The 18,511-nt window shown below is 49.3% G+C and overlaps 6 protein-coding genes across 6 annotated transcripts; 4 read left to right on the forward strand and 2 right to left on the reverse strand.

Moving 5' to 3' along the window:
- Nucleotides 1–4,738: 4,738 nt before the first annotated feature.
- HO173_005551 (uncharacterized protein) lies at nt 4,739–5,869 on the reverse strand (the record flags this gene model as incomplete). The annotated part of the gene is made up of 3 exons (XM_037307466.1): nt 4,739–4,932; nt 5,026–5,736; nt 5,788–5,869. 3 exons carry the CDS (start codon nt 5,867–5,869, stop codon nt 4,739–4,741), a joined length of 987 nt encoding a protein of 328 aa, XP_037165648.1.
- Nucleotides 5,870–6,224: 355 nt separating this feature from the next.
- HO173_005552 (uncharacterized protein) lies at nt 6,225–6,897 on the reverse strand (the record flags this gene model as incomplete). The annotated part of the gene is made up of 2 exons (XM_037307467.1): nt 6,225–6,545; nt 6,598–6,897. 2 exons carry the CDS (start codon nt 6,895–6,897, stop codon nt 6,225–6,227), a joined length of 621 nt encoding a protein of 206 aa, XP_037165649.1.
- A 264-nt stretch (nt 6,898–7,161) lies between these two features.
- On the forward strand, nt 7,162–7,476 carry HO173_005553 (uncharacterized protein; the record flags this gene model as incomplete). The annotated part of the gene is made up of 1 exon (XM_037307468.1): nt 7,162–7,476. The coding sequence occupies one exon, from the start codon at nt 7,162–7,164 to the stop codon at nt 7,474–7,476; it is 315 nt and encodes a 104-aa protein (XP_037165650.1).
- Nucleotides 7,477–10,437: 2,961 nt separating this feature from the next.
- Nucleotides 10,438–12,071, forward strand: HO173_005554 (uncharacterized protein; the record flags this gene model as incomplete). Its single annotated transcript, XM_037307469.1, has 2 exons — nt 10,438–10,540; nt 10,594–12,071. 2 exons carry the CDS (start codon nt 10,438–10,440, stop codon nt 12,069–12,071), a joined length of 1,581 nt encoding a protein of 526 aa, XP_037165651.1.
- A 1,498-nt stretch (nt 12,072–13,569) lies between these two features.
- Nucleotides 13,570–14,739, forward strand: HO173_005555 (uncharacterized protein; the record flags this gene model as incomplete). Its single annotated transcript, XM_037307470.1, has 1 exon — nt 13,570–14,739. The coding sequence occupies one exon, from the start codon at nt 13,570–13,572 to the stop codon at nt 14,737–14,739; it is 1,170 nt and encodes a 389-aa protein (XP_037165652.1).
- Nucleotides 14,740–17,539: 2,800 nt separating this feature from the next.
- On the forward strand, nt 17,540–18,319 carry HO173_005556 (uncharacterized protein; the record flags this gene model as incomplete). The annotated part of the gene is made up of 3 exons (XM_037307471.1): nt 17,540–17,717; nt 17,807–17,959; nt 18,024–18,319. 3 exons carry the CDS (start codon nt 17,540–17,542, stop codon nt 18,317–18,319), a joined length of 627 nt encoding a protein of 208 aa, XP_037165653.1.
- Between the last annotated feature and the right edge of the window lie 192 nt (nt 18,320–18,511).

An 18,511-nucleotide genomic window follows, 5' to 3' on the forward strand; every position in this document is an offset into this window, starting at 1 on the left:
GACGTGTGGAAGACGTGCTATCTGGAGGTTCCGTAGTAAGCAAAGGGACTAACCCGAAGGGGCTTAGAGTAGCCGGCAAGAAAGAGCTTACTGATTAGACAAGGTAGGTACGAGTTTATGATTAGTAATCAGACCTGCTTAGTCAGTCAGACGTAAGAAACGGAGACATACAGTATCTGAGGCACTGCTCTGGTTAAACCTTACTTTCAGCTGATTTACTAATCGACCAAGGCCATTCGCCAGTCAGCCAGCTGTATCTGTAGATCGACTTACCCATGAATTCACCTGTGGAAATTCAGCCTCTCACCCTATTATGCTTGGCCTGTACCACAAGGAGCACTACCTTACTCCTTCATAGTATAATAGCCAGCCTGATATTACAAGATCATTGGTCAGTCGGGTAAGTTTCTTGCTGCCAGGAACATTTGATTGAACACGACGGCGTCTCCATAGCGATATTGATAACGGTAGCAGTATGAATGCGATTCTTCCCGTTCTGCAATCGTCAGCTTGTGTGAGGTGATGGCACGGTGCAGCTGCAATAAACTGGGTTGGAGTGAGGACGACAAGAAAAGTAGTTTACAGCGGCACTGGGCCACTTGTAAATGCCTAGGTCAGTTACAATCAACCAGCAGCTGTACCAAATGACCTGTCGATCTACGAAGCAGCTGCCGTATGTACAAGTGCGTCAGGGAAATTTATAGATAAGCTGACTTTACGCTTACTGCAGAGCGGCACACCCCTTTCTCTGTAAACACAGCTTCATTTCTTCACAGGCTATACAGACCATCCCCCCAAGACCGGCTGAATGGAAGCTCTGGTCGGTGGCACCCCAAGAATGCAGCTTCCGAATTTGAACGCACTCCGATGTTGCTACCTATAAAGCGATGACTTATACACAAGAGCTTCTATCTTCTCGGGAGATCTATTCTACACACACAGGCTTCTGCGCTGACTGAATCTCAAGTTCATTCATGTGTATGCGTATCCGTGCCCGACTCGTGGAGTGCGTTATCAAAGGACACGCGTGGGAATTCTGCAGTGTCCGGGAAGTGCCTTTTGTCCAATCCAGCCTCGAAGCCCGTTCCGTAGTAACACCCTTCGTGTCCAAAAGTTTCAGACGACTAACTCGGATATAGGGGTGTGTCAAGATTTGGAGGTGTACCTCCGAAGAAAGAAGGCGTGCCTCGACGATTTTCGAAAAGAAAGACTTCTTTATTCAGTGGCAAAGTTTGATCTTAGTTCCACTTTTCGGCTCACTTTAGCAAGATCGATGGGTTTTTATGGCTTGGGGCGAGTGGACACGAAGGGTTTTGAGAAAACGCCGGACGAGCCTCTTGCACGTGGAGTGACAATTTGGGGCTACACAGACCTCAGATCCCTTTTCTCCTGACATAATCAAAATACAAATATATCAAGCCGGCGTAACTATTTATGTGAATATAGATGCACTGATAATGTCCCGCAGCTGATGGGTCCGTGGAGGGAAAGAAGGATTTTACAGCGGAAAGAAAAACTACCCCATCTAAACCGTGACGAAAACATTGCTGAATCGATTCCTTCCGAATGAAAGACAAGTCTATGAACCATAGAGAACGAGAATACCATCATCCTCTACGGCATTTCGAATGGTTCGCCGTAAGAGAAAGCCACTAACGCGCCAGGTACATCATTTTCCCGCCATGAGGACGTTAAACTTCGATGCAGTATAGGGAGCTTCGGATTTGTCCGGCGCGGCCCATCATGAAACAAGGTCAGCAAACATAGTTTAGAGTCGCCACCAGGCTAGATTAGCTGTGATCGGTCTCAGTATGGGATCCGTAGGGCCGGCCCGATAATAGAGCACACGTCTCCAAGACCTAGATCGAGCAACTCGAGACCGAGCAAACCCTAATCACAACATCAGCCATATCCACACTCGCCACGTCCATGAAACCAATCGCCAAGATCAGTATATCAAAGGAGACACACCTATAAAATGCCCTCGGTTTCCCAAACAATTTTTTCCTTCATGGTCCATCAAAGACATCTCTCCACTCTCTAATCGCTCAGCAGTTACAGTGACATTTCAAGGCTTCCAGCTGTTCCATTGTCTCTTATTAGCCAGCCAAGTCTCTAGCACGGTCGTTGTGCAAAATGCCACAGTGCCTATTCTGCCTTAATAAATGAGCCCGCTCCGTATTTCCGCCTAGAAGTCGACTATCCAAGCCAAAGAGCTGAATCATGAACAGTAGGATGATCTCGATGCTACCCCAGTACTCGAGAGCCCCATCGACACCTACAAAAGTCTGCCCTTCAACACTTTCGTTCTCGCCGGACCATCTACACCCGGCGTAAAGGTTGGCGGCGTCGCCAACCAATCCCCACCAAACGCCGTGCTGACTTTCGTGGCTGAGACATTGACAGATGGCACACCTTCCATCGTCGTCGCGAAGCCTTACAAGTCTTGGAGCCTCTGAGATCCAAGCCAGCGATGGTCAAGAGATCGCGCTCGCATCATTCACTTTTACGCCGCCTCCAAACCCAGTTACTACTGTGCCAATGATCCATGCTATTCTTCCGAGCACCTTCCACCTGCCGCTTTACAATGTCACCATCGTGCAAATCGATACGCTGGTGGCTTCGAAGATAGATAACCTCCACTACGACGTATCGACTTAAAAGAGATATGCCTGTGTGCGTGGATAGCATCGGAACTTGAGGACTCGGGTGTCTTTGCGGTTTGATGCCAAGACACTCTAGCCCTCCGTCAAGAGCTTTCGCCAGGTCATACTTGACCCTTCTAGAACTCCGGGATCATGGGCACAAGTCTTCTTTAACCCTCGCCAACATTGAAGCTTGTACGCCAGCATCATGAGCAGGCGGTGGGTGGCTGTCGCCGTCGCAAGGTTGACAATGATAGAACCCCAGGAATCTTGGCAAGGACTATGCTTACTTAGTTGCATCGCTTGACTTTATAAAAATGCCAAGTCTTGTCCGCACGTGATACAAGGATAACGTAGCTACATGCTGACTTGACGAATCCTACTTACAATATGCGTCCTCGTCGCGAGTAAGAAATATTAGATACCCGAGACCGCCTAGTATGCTTGCTTGGCACATGGCATGAATTCTTGACAGGAGCATTGCACAAGCCTTGGCTGACCTCATAAGTACCAACGGCTCCATAGTAGACAGATTACCAATCTCACACATCACAAGCCGGGTCTTATACACTGTAAGCTACCACCGGTCGGGTCCTTGTTACTATGATGCCAAACTCACGGCGGCCAACACTATTTCACCCCTCCTCCTGGTACTTATGCGCCGCATTCACAATAGTACACAATCCGAAATTGTCATCGACGCGCCCGCGGCGATCTCCATTTTCGGGAAACCGACCGGACAAAGAGGGAGTCTCCAACTGAAATCCAGATACATACCGCAGGAAACATAGACCACGCTTCCGTTTGTGTCCAGACTTGTCGCACCTGACGGTCACCACAGTTGATAATATCGTAGGCCGCTTTCAGGATATCTTGTCCTGGTGCTGTTTCTGGGGAGATGATTCAGCCGCCATCCGCGGGCCTGCAGCCGAAGTGACAGATCAATCCTGTTGTTGCTGCGTCGGAGACGGAGGTTGGGATATGGGTATTCCCAAAGCGATTCGATAAGAGGTGAGTGTCGATGGTGTTTGCAGGAGCTGCGAGGCAGCGTTTGGCGGAGGCGAGCGACAATGTGCCAATCTTGCCGGCGGAAGGCAATACAAGTGCGCTGGATGTGGCAACGGAGTACAAGACGAGCGTAGTTGATAAAAATAACAGTTTCCATGATCATGACGGGCTATGGTGGCGAGGGGAACCTACATTAGCAAAAGATGTGCATGACAACTCCAGCACCAAGGCCGAGAGCAAGGCAATCGTGAAAAGTCGAATGTTGATTGTTCATATCTGTGCGCTTCGATCGATAGCTAGTCGCCATGGTGGGCTCGCGGCTCTCTTATTGGCGCAGTGAATGTTGGGATTCGCACATAGCGGTTGCGGTTGCGGTTTGAGACACTGCGACAGCGCGGGCTTCTCTGAGATTATTGACAATAGTAGGATGCCACGTACGACCCTTGCACTAACACTTGAAAGCGTACAACCTATGTTTCAACAAAGGTAGTCAATGAAACAAGTACAACATCCCTAGCGGCGGCAAGCCGCTACTGAATTGCAGTATTGCTTCCGACTGCCGTGTTTCTCTGAAGGGTCAGCCATCATACTGAAGGGATAAGGTGGCGAGAAGCATTGTCACTGTAGTCGCTATGCCTGGAGGTTCTCGACTCGTCAAGGCCTCTTACTTGAGCGGAAAAATGAAGAATCTGTGAAGTTAGAACTGGCAAGCTGGTTGAAAGAGCATAGGTATGGTGGGACACGGTGTGAATCAGGGGAAGGTGAGGATGAAACACGGAATGACCTCGTTGACTTCGGCGTAGTATTATACTTGGCAGGAATAGATGGATGACAGAGATTGCAAGATGGTGTAGAATTCCAAAATTGAAAAGAAGCAGGGATCATGTAGTAAGTTAGTAGGGTGACGGGATGCCGACGAGGACGCGACACGCGCGAAATGAGATACTGTTTCGAAAAAGGCAATGCGATATTTAAACACTACGCGCGACGAGGATGAAAACAGTAGCCACAAAGATAGCGGTGGTGGAAAGATCCCTCAGACATTGGACGTTGATGTAGGAAGTGCTTTCTATTGTTGTCACATGCTAGGTGACGATATTCGGTAGATCCATATTAGTCCGTGTCAAGTTATTACCAATGGACTGGCCTCCGTACATAGACACATTTTGGGATTCCGAACCACCACTCAATGTCGTGTTTGCATCGATCTCCATTAATTCAACACTACCGAACGACGGCCTAGCCACCCGTGGAAAATCTGTGCATCCTAACCGAATGTCTGCCACACGTTCATCAGCAGTGCCAAAAACATGTGAAATCATACTGATGAGCTATAGAAGGGAATCAAGCCAAAGTCATGGAACCAACTCACTGGCAGCATAAAACACAAAGTTCTGCGCGTTGTTCACAGCACTGCTGGCAGCCAACCACATGCAGTTGTTAGCAGTCGAAACATCTGTTACAAGCCCGCTCCTGGCATAGATGTAAGCATGCGCTAGCTCATGCAATATTACCCAGAGCTGGAATTGGACTAGGCGCCCGCCACCCTCTCTGAAGCGATTGAAATGCGGGTCCACAGGTAAGCAAGTAGACTTTGACGACGAGGGAATGGCGGCGTACGTCCAGAAAGCGGGACACAGTACAATGTAATTTTTGAGAAACCTTGTGCCAACGATAGCGAATGCATGTACTGGGCTTTGGTGACAAGCTGTATATGCGTCCAACTGTCTCCCTCCCTGCCCCCCAGGTTCTAACGACCAGGTAAGTTGTTCGTAAGCTGTGACACATACAAATTGGGGGGTGATTGGTGCTCCAAAGAGTTCAGGGGGGGCATCTTTTAGAGCGTGGGGTCCGGGAGAGGTGGGCGCGCCTGTCGTGATGTTTGAGAGGAGGTCGTACACAATCGGAGCGAAAGCAATATTCTTGAAGAAAGTGGTATACGCGGGGCTGGAAAAAGGTCGGGAAACATCGTCGAGGACCGGTTGGAGTGTGTCAATAAGGGTGTTGATAAGAACGGAGACTGATGGAGTGCGGGTGCCGCAATTGTATATATGGTAAGGTCCTGTTTGAACACCTTTCAAGGCTGCAATGAACGTCAGTGGTCGGTTACAGATAGACGGATGAGGAAACGTACGCGCTATATACTGAGGTCTCGCACATGCTAAGCTCAATAGACTCAGGAACAACCAGTATCGCTCTATGAACAAGTTTTGCATCCTGAGGATGTTGCAGCATGAAATATGCCAAGGTAAATGAGGATGCAGGATCTGGCGAGATGCATAAGTTATATTCGGCACGTGGAGAGGAATCACTTCGCGTATACATAGACTTTTCGTATGGACAACAACGAAGATAAGGCTGACGCAGCGACGCAATTGCGTCGAGGCTGTTGTGAAACATGTCGCGTATCTGCTGTTAACATCCGAGCCTGAGATTAGCGCGCAAACCCAAAGTACGAAGTACCACTATAGCCGCCCCAGCAAGACTGGCAAATCATAAGGGTAGTAAACCCGACCTTACTCGCTAGACAACAAGGTCCATCTTGATCTACCTTGGCATCTCTGCTTCCTCTTATGTTTCATTCCAAAGCTTCGGTATTCGGAGATGACCTGTCAACGAAATGCCGCTGGCCCTGAATATATTCAACAGGTCAATCGGATATTGCCATGGCAGGCTTCTACATCTAAGCTTCGAAACAGTCCCTTTCACAACGTCCAGCTCCGACATGACGGTAGATTCGAGATTCGGATAATGCTCTGTTTTTTGCGCGGCAATCTCCACGAGCCAGGAGCCGTCTGAAAACATTGTCTCATTGTAACACGGGTTACCGAAGTTGGGTGTATGGAGGCGATCGGCGGAGTGGGAAAGGCCACCTTTCGAACTGAATTCAATCTGCACTTCCGAATTAGTAAGGTTAAGATAAGAGCCCCAAGATCTAACGTACTATGATTTCCTCAATGTTTCTTGGCATGAGAGCCCAGACCCCACTACGATCCTCGCTTGGCTTTGCCGACTCAAGGAAGAAAGAGCTTGACACGAGACCCCATCGGAGTGCGCTGCAACCTGTGAGGTCTGGGTTTGAGCCGTCATGGCGGGGCCACCCAACGCCATCAACAATAAGCGCAAGATTGATGAATGTCTCTTGGACGGGACGGAGCATGAGTGTCGAGGACCGCGGCGAGAATGTGTCCATCATCTCGTGCTTGTTTCTGTTATTGAAAGGCTGCCGAAACCTTCCCGGCATGACACAATGTAAAGATGTGCGTCGTCGAGGACAGGAGAGTATCGAATCCATGTCTCGCGGGTTTACAGGAGTCCAGCAGGTATCGATTTGATCAACACTGGACGCCCGCATGGGAGAATCCACATTATCTGTGATCTCGGGATCGCGGACCTCGCGGACTCCATCAACGTTCAAATTCCTGAAAATTGGGGAGTTTCAGGAAATGAAAGATCTCAGAAGCCGATATGGTAGGAAGATCAAGCTCGAGGCTGCGCATTTCAGGGAATGGATTCTGGTAAAAGGCTGGTAGATGAATCTGGAGGTGGGCGCAGGGAGACCTCCAACTGGCGTAAGGCCGTGAGCCTGGCGAGAAGACTGTTGAGAGTCTCACAGGTATTGACCGTTTCATTCATGCCACAGCATAAGACATGGGCCTTGTGGGTGTACTCCGCAATCTCAGGTCACTCAGCACACGCTCTCATGAACATTTGGCAGCGCCCGAAGTCACCAGTGGACAATTTGAAGTGGATGTCCCGTGGCAACACGATGCGGACCAAGGCACTCAATCGACACGATACAAGGGCTATGCGACAAAGCTGATCTTTGTAATCTGTTAGGTAGCCGAGTACCTGCATCAGAAGCTTCTCTGGTAATTGTAGGAGATGCATCCTGTTAACGACGCCGGTCGCTGCCAATTCCGTGCAGGTATTGGTCGCATGTAAAATTGCCTGATGCGCTGGGGTTTGTCCAACGACAAATTGACAATCCTCGAAGGGCTTCAGGTAGAGATTGTGTATCAACGGGTGGACGGATACACGGCTGTTGCCCAGAAGCAGGACGGGATTTTGCTAACCGTTACGACTAGACCAAAAGGTGATCAGTAGTAGTCCGTCACTACACAGTAACTTATACTATTTGTAGGCAAGAAAGCGTATAACCGCTTTCCCACACATCTCTTGCTTGCACAGAACATGTCTAATTAATAGGGTTAATTAGAAGTTGGTTTACTAGTGTCAGTCGGAAGGTGCTTCCTGCGGGGTCTTTCTTTCTTGCTAGCCATATGTAGTATAGCTTGCTTGGCTGGATCCTTAAGATCCTTCGGATCCTTCCTCCATAGAATCTACATCCTCTTCTACCCACACGGACTGATCCTTGCTACCTTGTTCTTTGTATCTTGTTTTTTGTTTTCGCTACGCAGTAATCATGGCCCCACTATTCGCTACGCTCATTTAGGAGATTGCGTTTCAAGGAAAAGCCCGAGTAACTGGGTAGGCCTGGAATTACACATCTGCAATGAGGTACTGCTCCTCCTAACAGCATTTTCTGCTCGTATGATTTCCATTACGAGGGAAAGGACTTCGTGTGTTCGGACGGTAGTAGATACAAGGACAACCACCTTCCTCGTCGGTGCTAGCACTGCCGTACCCCACCTAGGATGAAGTGAGGCTGAAAGCAGGTTTCGACGGCCTCCGGGTTACACCGTCTACACAACAGCATTACTGTACTATCAGCCTTGGTCGTTGCGCTCTCGGTTTGACCCTGCTATACCAAGACGTCAAGACCGCCCAAGCGCCGCAACGACAACAACGCCGCATCATCGGACCTGTTTACCAAATGCTCAGCTTGCACAACACGCGTCTTTTACGCACGACGATCCGAAGAGTTCTTCGGTAGCAAAGTCCCTAAATATGCAATTTCGTCGCACAGATGGGGGAGAAAGAGGTAAATCTCCAGGATTTCGAGGATGGTAAGGAGCAAGCATGGCCAGGTTTCGTGAAGATCAGAGGTTGTCGCTCACTTGCGGAATCGCGAGGGTTCGACTGGGTCTGTATCGATACTTGTTGCATCGACAAGAAGAGCAGCGCTGAGCTATTTCGAAGCAATCAATTCGATGTTCCGTTGGTACGTCGAAGCTGGGAAACGCTACGCCTATCTTTTCGACGTGCGAAGGATCCAAGCCTTGGACATCAGGAGAAGTTTCGCGCAGAGCGCATGGTTTACTCGTGTATGGACTCTCCAGGAACTTACTGCCCCTTCCAAAGTCATCTTCTTTGATTGCAAGTGGAATTGCATTAGAATGAAAAAGGAAATATCGACAGATGTTTCGACCGTGACGGTATTGGAGTCCAGTGTCTGAAAAATATGCACAAAGCGAGCGTGGCCACTGAAATGTGCTGGGTCTCTAGACGACAAACAGAGTGGAACATATTGCCAATCGCCTGCTACCTTCTCCGCATATTCGATGTCAACATGTCATTACTATATGGCGAAGGGAGAAAAGTATTTCTCAGACTTGAGCTCGAGATAGTCAAATAGTCAGATGACGAGTCAATCTTCGCCTGGACTTCGACTTTTGCACAAGACCCTTCTGGTATGCTCGCCCTTTGGCCTGGTTCATTCGCAGACTCAACAAACACCGCGGCTCCTGAATCCAGCTTCTCCAATCACGCCAATCGGATGGGGATCCTGGAAACAACCCATACTCAATGACGAACAAAGGTTTGAAATTTACCGTACCACATTGGGGCTTTCCAACGATCCTACTCAACTGTTGAAGGACCAGTCCGAAGGGTCGTTATGCCACCATGATCAGGCTGCCATTTGACCCTTTATCATTATCGCCTTCGTCAGAGTGTCTGTCATTGGAAGGGGAAGGAGAATTCTTTCGCTTGATACTAGTACGACGGGTCGACATCTTATGTTTCAATTTTGATAACAGAACGTCAATCCTTCCACCCATTTAGTCTCTTTGTCTTCGGGTCTTTTCTTCTCAGGCGTCGATAAGGGAGCAGGGTCTGATGTTGAGGGAGTGATAGCGCCTTGTTGCTCGTGGGAGCTCGGGCTCTGCCAATCAGACCACTCCAGCTTAAAGCTGTCCATACGCTTCTCATAACCGTCCAAATCTTGACCTTCTTGTCCCACAGCAAGGTCTTGCCATATCTTCCAAAGGGGCCTGCGCTACTTCTGGGAACTCTTTCTCTATCTGATCTCTCTCCTTCTGTTCTTCATTTTTTCGCAGCTTGGCGAGACTCTTTACGTATTTGGGGACGAGCAAGATGAACGGGATGCCGACACCCAACGTGAAGGCCGCGGTCACAACAACACTGCTGACTATGATAGTCCGCATAGTCCATCTTTCTGCTCTCGCAATATTCTGATCGTGACAAAACTTGTTTCGTTTTGCCCTGAACTCTTCAAAGGCTGTCTGCTCAAATTTCTGGTTGAGGATCTTCTTTCAGTTGGCAAGTTTTGATAGAAAGAAGTGATTGCGGCTCGGATGACTTTTTTGAAGCTTCTCAAACTTTGCTCTATGAAAAGGTGTCACCTATAGACCACGCTATGAGTAGATTTGAGCTAGAATCGAGGCAATATTTCTTGGCAACCCCACAAAGCAGACGAGGGGGTCACTAAGCAACACACTATTCGTGGCCCCACTATTCTCTACGCTCATAAGCGAAGAGTGTGGCCACAACTCACACAATTTCTTTCTAATCTCTTGACTTACCACTCATATCCAGCCACCAACCTTCCTCGTGGCAATCGTCTTCCTAAATCACAGCCATGAAGCTCGTTGACCTGCCCCCTGAGCTCCTGCAGGAGATCCTGCGGCATGCTGTCGTTACAGTGGGCCTTCACCGCGCATTTCGACTGAGACTGGTTAGCAGTAGGTAGCTGATCCACCACATTGGAATATCTAAAAACTGATCTGCGTCCCAGAGTTGATCGACTGTGAAGCTCTGCGAGCCATCTTTGCCACTCACCTCATTCAAGAAAGACGATACCGAAACATCGATCCTATAGGTATCCCCATCGTATCAAAGTATTTGGAGTCGAGAAGTCTGGCCGATGCAGCAAAGAACAATGCGTTCACAGCCGAAATTCGGAATACTACAGATGCACTCATGGAAGAGGAGGAAGATGAGTCCTCGGGACTGGTTTGGAGGAAGCACATCCACGCACTGTGCTGTGCAGCCACAAAAACCATGGGCTGCTCTTTGGTGATCGATCACCTGAACGCCGGTTTGACAGATAATGTTGTGACGGGACAAGGGTCACAAAACGTTTTGGCAGCAGCGGCATATACCGGAAGACTTGCAAGAGTCCAATCTATGATTGAAGAGGGCAGTGACACAAATGCCACAAGCGATTACTTCGGAACACCCTTACAAGCCGCGGCTAGTGGAGGCCATATGGATTCTGTCTTATTGCTTCTCGAGAAGGAAGCCGACGCCATGACGTCCTTGGTACCCGCCAGTTCTACGTCTCGCTACTCTTCCGCTTACGAAAATATCGTGACCGCTCTACGGGCCGCATCAACGGCAGGCCATGAGGATATCGTTCGGCTGCTCTCGGATTCGAAATACGAATTCGAAGATTCACACAGGGTTTTCCAATTCGCTGCTTGTGACGCTGCGCAAATGGGTCATGCAAGTATAGTGCGCTTCTTACTAGACCGAATCGAAACCGCAAGACGACCACGGTTGCAAGAACTGATACTCTTGGCTGTTTCAGAACATGGCCATGAGACCATTGCTCAGTGGATGCTTGACCTTGGGACCAACATTCATGCTGGTCTAGGGAATAGAGACCCGCCGATACAAAGAGCGGTTGCCGGAGGTTACTATAGAATTGTGCAGTTACTGCTAGCCGGAGGCGCAAGCCAGGTAGAGGGCAGGCACGGAACGCTGTTGCACCAAGCCGCCTGGAGAGGCTTTGTCAAAGTTGCGCAAGTGCTGATCGATCATGGTGCCGACATCGATGCCTGCCGGCCCACTCCAATCGTCGTGGCCGCAGACTGTGGGCATGTGGACATGGTCCAGTTCTTGATAGAGAAAGGGGCAAACTTGGGTCTAGAGGCGAGCGGCCATATGGCGCTCAGCTGTGCTGCACGGAATGGTCACGAGTCAGTCATACGCTTACTCGTTGGGGGCGGCGTTGATGTCGACGGTACTGACGAAGAGCGCAATCCATTGCTGAACGCAATCCTTGAAGGGCATAATCAAGTGGCGAAGGTGTTGGTGGAACTAGGAGCGGAGAGGAAGGATCCCTCGCAAAACAAATTCGCTAAGGAACATGCGAAGTTCCTCGCCAGAGGTAGTTACGGGAAAGGCCATCGCTTGAAGGCCAAGATTTCTTATGACGAGCATATGCTAACTTTCCAACGCCTCGCCAAATCTCTTTTCCCCCCGGAGTGAGCATCTCCCTGCAACCTATTCGCTAATTCCGATGACATGAAGCTGTCATGGCGACTAGGCACGGCGCTATCTAATATTACTCTGATCCAGAACTGGAACAGCTCCAAGACCAATATACACATACCTAGCCATGTCTTCAAGATGCACTTTTGCTGTTACATTGAGTCATAAATAAGTTGAACATGCAGGGGCATTTGCGCGGGCATATTTCGAATGCTTCTTTCTACACAATCCAATCGACTCCAAATTTGTTGTAGTTTCTTCTGTGGTGAAGGACCGTGGAGAATTTCACAGGCGAAACTTTGGCCTGAGTGAAGATTTCTTTTCGCACCCCCAGGGGGGCGCCCTCAAGTAAGAAGAGAAAGCGAAGACGTCTCCTCCGCGGCTGTTCGGACTCTTGTGGAAATTGTGCTTTTGTTTTTTCATTAAGAACGTACTTCACAACTGGCAAGAAATGGGAATTAGTGTTTGGCGGCCCTGCAGTTAATGATTAATGCTTGTATCGGATGGCGTGGAGCAGCGCGATATGTTCTTAGTCATCGCGCTCATTATATATTCCATCGGCGTCGCCAATCTGGAGGTTAAGACCTGTAGCAGAATTTGGAATTCGCACTCCATCAGACGTTTTTTCTGATGATGGCAGGCTCGGTTTGGATGCGGAGTGGGAAATGGTCGTATCATCCTTCATGCTAAAATTATCTCAGGCGCGTCACCAGCCTCTTCCGTGATCCATCCGACCCTTCTGTTCACTTCCTCCCCTAATGCATGAGACGGCCGACGCACCCATAGTCGATCCCGACCTGACGACTGCAATTCCCCAGTCCAGTTATCCAAGCGTGCAGATTCATCGCCGCAATCCTGAATTCTGCCTTACACCAAGGTGAACACATCGAATGATCCAATCCCTTATCAAACTTCTGAAATTACTGGCACATGAAACATTAACCTTGAATCCCTTCTCAACTTTCTGAATGGACTGAAACTTGAAACATTTAATCTTGACAGGAGATTTTCAAAATCATTACCTCCTACATCAGGAAGGCCGTCGGTGATTTGGGTACAGCGAGAAATCGGCAATCAAGCGCGGACCCTCTGAATGATATTTCCCGAGGAGAGCGAGCAACGCCGTAATACTGAGAAGCGCTGTTGGTAACCAGTGGGTTGGCGCTACAAAGGGGCCGCGGCGACTACAGGAACAATCATCAATCAATCCGACTTCAAGTTCGCCCCCCAACCCTCAGACTTTAGTTATTGGTCTTCCTGCTGCTTAGGGACGCAGACTTCTGTGCCGTTGATCCAGGGGGCAGAGGCCCTCCTTCTCATTCCTCACGTAGGTCACGCTGCCCAAAGCTTACGCAGTCTGTACTGTGCCTGAACGCATGCAACCACACCTATTCCTGTACGTTATTTTAAGATATGCATCTCAAGTATAAATATACGGGCGCCGTACGACTTCTTCTGTTTCAGCAACACTCATCACTCATTAAGCAATATCATCATGTATATGTCCATCCACTTTCTTTTGCTGATTTCAGCAGTATCTGCGATACCTTACCCAAATCACGATGATGCCAGCAAGCACAAACGCACATTGACACCAGATAACACCTGTGGAGGCAGCAACGGCTACACCTGCAACCCAAATGATTCATACGGAGGTGCTTGTTGCTCTGCGGCTGGATTCTGTGGAAATACAGACGCCTACTGTGGCAGCGGCTGCCAATCAGCCTTCGGAACCTGCGGTTCGCTCACGTCTCCGCAACCCCAAGCATCCTCTTTACCCCAGGTATCCCCTCTACCCCCACCGACCGGCCCAGCAGGCAGTTCGTCACCAGCCACGAAAGAAGGTTGTCTCTGGACAATCGATGGCTCCGGCAGCTTCACCCATATCCTAACCGTCGACTTTTCCGACCTCACCGCCTTACCAAACGACACTCTAGATATCAGCACCGACCACATCCCCTCCACCCCATACACCCAAACCTACACCATCGAAAATGTAGCGGTCGAAGATGGCACATTGCAGCTCAAGGTACCAGGAGGGCAAACCACCTCTCCCATCCTCGGCGCCGAGGTCTCCACCGCGGAGAAGAACATCCTCTACGGCAGCGTGCGCACAATGATGCAAATCAGCAGCGTCTCCGGGACCGTTTCGAGCCCATTCTTTTACAAGAGCGATAGTCAGGAAGCCGACATCGAGGTCATCACAGGTGGCGCGTATAAAGGCGTTCACTACACGAACCAAAAGGCCAGCCCGACCGCTGACCAGACGACTGTTGCATTCGCATCTTCTGTGGATCTTACGTCAGAGATGCACGAGTATCGCTTGGATTGGCTGCCGGATCGTACGGATTTCTATATGGACGGTGTCAAGCAGGCGAACTTGACGGGAAATGTGCCAAGTACGGCGGGCGCGTGGCTATGGAACAACTGGAGGCAAGGAAACCCCCCACGCTTAACATTGCGTGTCTGCTTTGCTCTGCGATGCTTGTTTGACGTCATAGAGCCATGCGCTAACGCGATTGATCTTGCAGCAACGGCGATCCTAAGTGGTCCGCCGGACCACCGAGCATGGAAAATATTCTCAAGATATCGAAGATCGAAATGTATTACAATACGACGAAGAGTGCGGGCGCTTGCTGAGAGTATCTATCTAAAACCACCATGAGTATAAGGTTCAGAATGTAGCATAGGGCGCGGCGTTTAGTAGGATTTCCTGTGTCTGGTGTCTTCTCTGTACTTGGTTTGCATTGTAATTTTATAGATTGCGTTGGGTTTTTTCCATTCTAGGGTTCCAGAAATAGCACATTCCAACTGCGTCAATTTTCACTGAGACTCGATGCTTCGTGCTAGCGAGACACAGAATAGCTAAAAAGGTTATTGATGATATGCAGACAAGGCTCCGGCGGCTGTACCGCTACATCGGAGCTCATAGCTTGAGCCATTCTCTCTGTCTTAGCTTGTGTAAGCCTAGGACCGCCTTTTCTTGTCTTCTCGCTGTGAATCAAGTATACTTCGTTAAATAATCTTTATAATCATCGTTCCTAAACTTCTCTGGTAGCTCCACTTCGTGATCCGAGGACTAATACCAGATAACGTGACTTACAGTAAGAACACCACCTCACTCCAATCCATTGTTCATCTAGGGATTCTAGAACTCGCACCGAGCTAGCTCGAGCCACAGCTGTAGCAATTTGCCGAGAACAGCTCAGATTAAGGCGGCTGGCCATTATCAGTAACGAGCTCTCCAGTGCTGGCATTAGCCAGCATAGTCATGTCATTCCCAGAGAATGTACATCGGTCGACAAGGAAAACAATTGCAATTCCAAGTTCTGGATGTTGTAAGCCTGATGATCTTCATTGCTTCTGTGTCTCCGCACTGTACCTTCTTGATGCATGTAAAATTGGCTCCTAGATGATCCTCATACGCTGCACGTAGGGAATGCATCGTTGAAGACATCAAGGTTGTTGAAGGTGTAGAAGAGAGATACCGCCAGTCTGTACTCGTTCTTGAGCAGGCCTGTTGTTGAAATTGGAGCCTGTAGAAAATCGGGACAACTCTGAATATAATACCTATAACATGGAACTTCAACACGGATCCTGAGCAATAACGGTCTCGATGTCCATGGTGGTCAGATTCGAGGCCTATCAGCCAAGGCCTTGGGAGCTCGGTGATGGTGCGTAAGAAAAGACAGAGAAGCTAAGTAATCACTGTTGTCGAAGTTTCAGGACCACGAAGGACACTGTATCACAACGCTTTCCCCAGATCTAACACAACATTCGTGTCAAGGAAAAAGCTGAACACATGTTCAGTAACGTGACTAGCTACTCGAACCTCCATTATCTGTCCAGCAGCGTAATATCTCTCAGCAACGAAAAGTCTACCGGTATATGCCGAATATATCTCGTGCTATTGGTCAACGACACAAAAGAAGCATTGCCAGCGATATCCAGCTGGTCCATTGAGGTAACAGGCGTGATCGGCAACCCCTCGCTCATGTGAATATTGAGCAAATCTTCAAAGGGTGAATACGCAGAATATATGTAGAGAGCTGCTGAAAACTGTCTGGTCCTTTGGTCTAGTATCGTTACGATTCAGCGGTGGGCATGATCTGGTCACGAGGAATAGGGACCACCCAGGTACGAAATGGGAGCTACGTACTGATGAAAGGCACGTATCCGCCACTTGGGGCAACCTGTGGGCGAGGGCTGCCGCATGTGAACAGTATCTGCATTTGGTCTAGAACAGTTCTCCAATTTGCGCTCCAGAGCGCGCTCACTACGGAGTCACTAGGCCGACCGTAGCTCAAGATTGCGAGGCGGCATGTGTCTGAAGACCTGATCGTCAGCGGATGGCAACAGCAATAACCAAGCAGGAGCGTCGAAAGAAAACCCCAGATGTTGCTAGAAAGGGTCGCGTCAACGTACTGTATCTCCATATTTTCGGTAGTTGATTGATAGGTAGTGGTCGATATCGATTACTGACGGCGGCGAAAGGCGGTACGAGGTACTGAGGCTCAGACCACAACTCGTATCGTCTGGAACCATAATCGTCGACGGGTTCCATGGCGAAGGGCATGGAGTGCCACACGCTCAAGCAATCTCTGTAGTTGGGGATACCGTATATACCGGCATTGCAGACAGGCTGGGACGCTGAGCAGAAGCGGAGTATGAAGGCTACGACACAGATGACAGACCTGTAGCGAAGTAGACCAAGCAGCATGGTAAGAGGATCTATTCAAGAGTGGAAGGTGTTGGATTTGGGGTTTGGAACGGAGAGAGGGAGATAGAGAGAGAGAGTGTGTGTGTGTGATATGACAACTTGAGCCTCAAGTCTATTGTTTCTTCAACCAACCTCCAGCTCCCGCGAAATGAAGTCGTGCATACTTTCGATTGTCAAAGTAGATCTCCCGATCTCGATCGATCTCGGACCCGAAAGTCTTGATGCGCTCATGCAGGTACTCTTACGCATTCGCCTGGATTCGCCTAGTGACCCAAATTTTCGAGCCAACAGTCCAACGCAAAGACATAGTAGCTTTTGCTCCTTGTGGGATGAACGGGATGCCGCACAAAGCCAGCAAGACAAATCATGGCGCTTACTTGCCTGACTCTTTTCCGCGTCGCATAGATGTCGAGACGAGGATCTTACGTGTCATCGGCCGCGTGGTAACCACACCAAGGAGTTTCAGGACGTAATGATTGGGTTGGAATTCATGCGTTGCTTTTTCGACCATGTAGGATAGAACCTGCGAGTAAGCAGCCTTGGCAGGATAAGATGCTGACGTCTTGCAAAGACAGCACTACAAGAGACTTTGAGCTCCCAAGAGTTCGAAACGAAAATGTCTTGGCTTTCTACTTCATCATCGTCGTTGATATGGCTCCTACTTCATTGTTCAATTCTTGTCCCATTGGTTTCGGCACGTGGCCCATCCTACTTTTGCAGCAGGGACATGTACGATAGTCCAGTCATGCAAGACTGTTCCCAAGCGCTGGCCGCTCTTCCACAGGCAGACCGGTTCTACAGGTATTATATCGAGCAGCAACTCGAGACCGCCCCTCCAGAATCCGACTGGCAAGGCTGGACCGATGAGCGCCCGAGTTCTTTCAGAATGAAATTAGTCCAGATTCCTAAGTTCTGGAGCTACGGTAAGCAAGCTTGTTTGCGGACTCATAGTGCCACTCTCGTTAAGGGTACATTGCAGTCATGAAGACAACGTACTGAAGATGAACTCCAGGATCGTGCAACCTCGCCCTCCTGAGCTATGTCGAGGGCAATTCCAAGACGGCGCTCTCACTTTCGCGATGGGCAGATATTTACCTCGTGGGATATTCCCTCGTGCAAGCATGCCTCAACCTTCATTCGCAAGGCGGTGCCGGCACGGTTATTGGTAAGCTTTGAGCACAATCTTTGCTTTTTTTGAGGCTCTTTCAAACTTAGCTCGCATGACGCAGGTACCTATGGCCAACCTGTGCTTACCATGTTCCTCTGGCAGAATGGGGCCATCTTCGAAAATATGATTAACAAGTACATGAGCGCATCATTTTCTGCAGGCATTGATCCCACAAATCCAGCAATATTGAAGGTGTTCGGCCCTGTTGATGGCAGCGTGGACACCTCTAATGGCACGTTACCAGAAGGCATCAATCTCAGTCACCCAGCTTCATTGATATCTCCAAATTTTCTGAACAATATTTCAGGTCTGTCTCACAACACAACCATTGGCACACCATCAACAGACACTTATTGAGACCGCCTGGGAGATGAGCCAAGAAACGGAGGAAGAGAGTAGATCACACGGCTGGACTCCTGGGAGATGGAGGGTGAACCCTAGATGATATTCAAGAATGCGATCTCCCCACAAGCGACGAGAGCCGGAAGCAGACTTGACTACGGTTAGATCTCATCTTCTGTGATGCTGCTCAGACACAAATGGTATCAG

The sequence above is a fragment of the Letharia columbiana genome (assembly GCF_014066305.1).
Source record: "Letharia columbiana isolate WasteWater2 chromosome Unknown Sc0000015_s1, whole genome shotgun sequence".
In the NCBI taxonomy this organism is placed as follows: Eukaryota; Fungi; Ascomycota; class Lecanoromycetes; order Lecanorales; family Parmeliaceae; genus Letharia; species Letharia columbiana.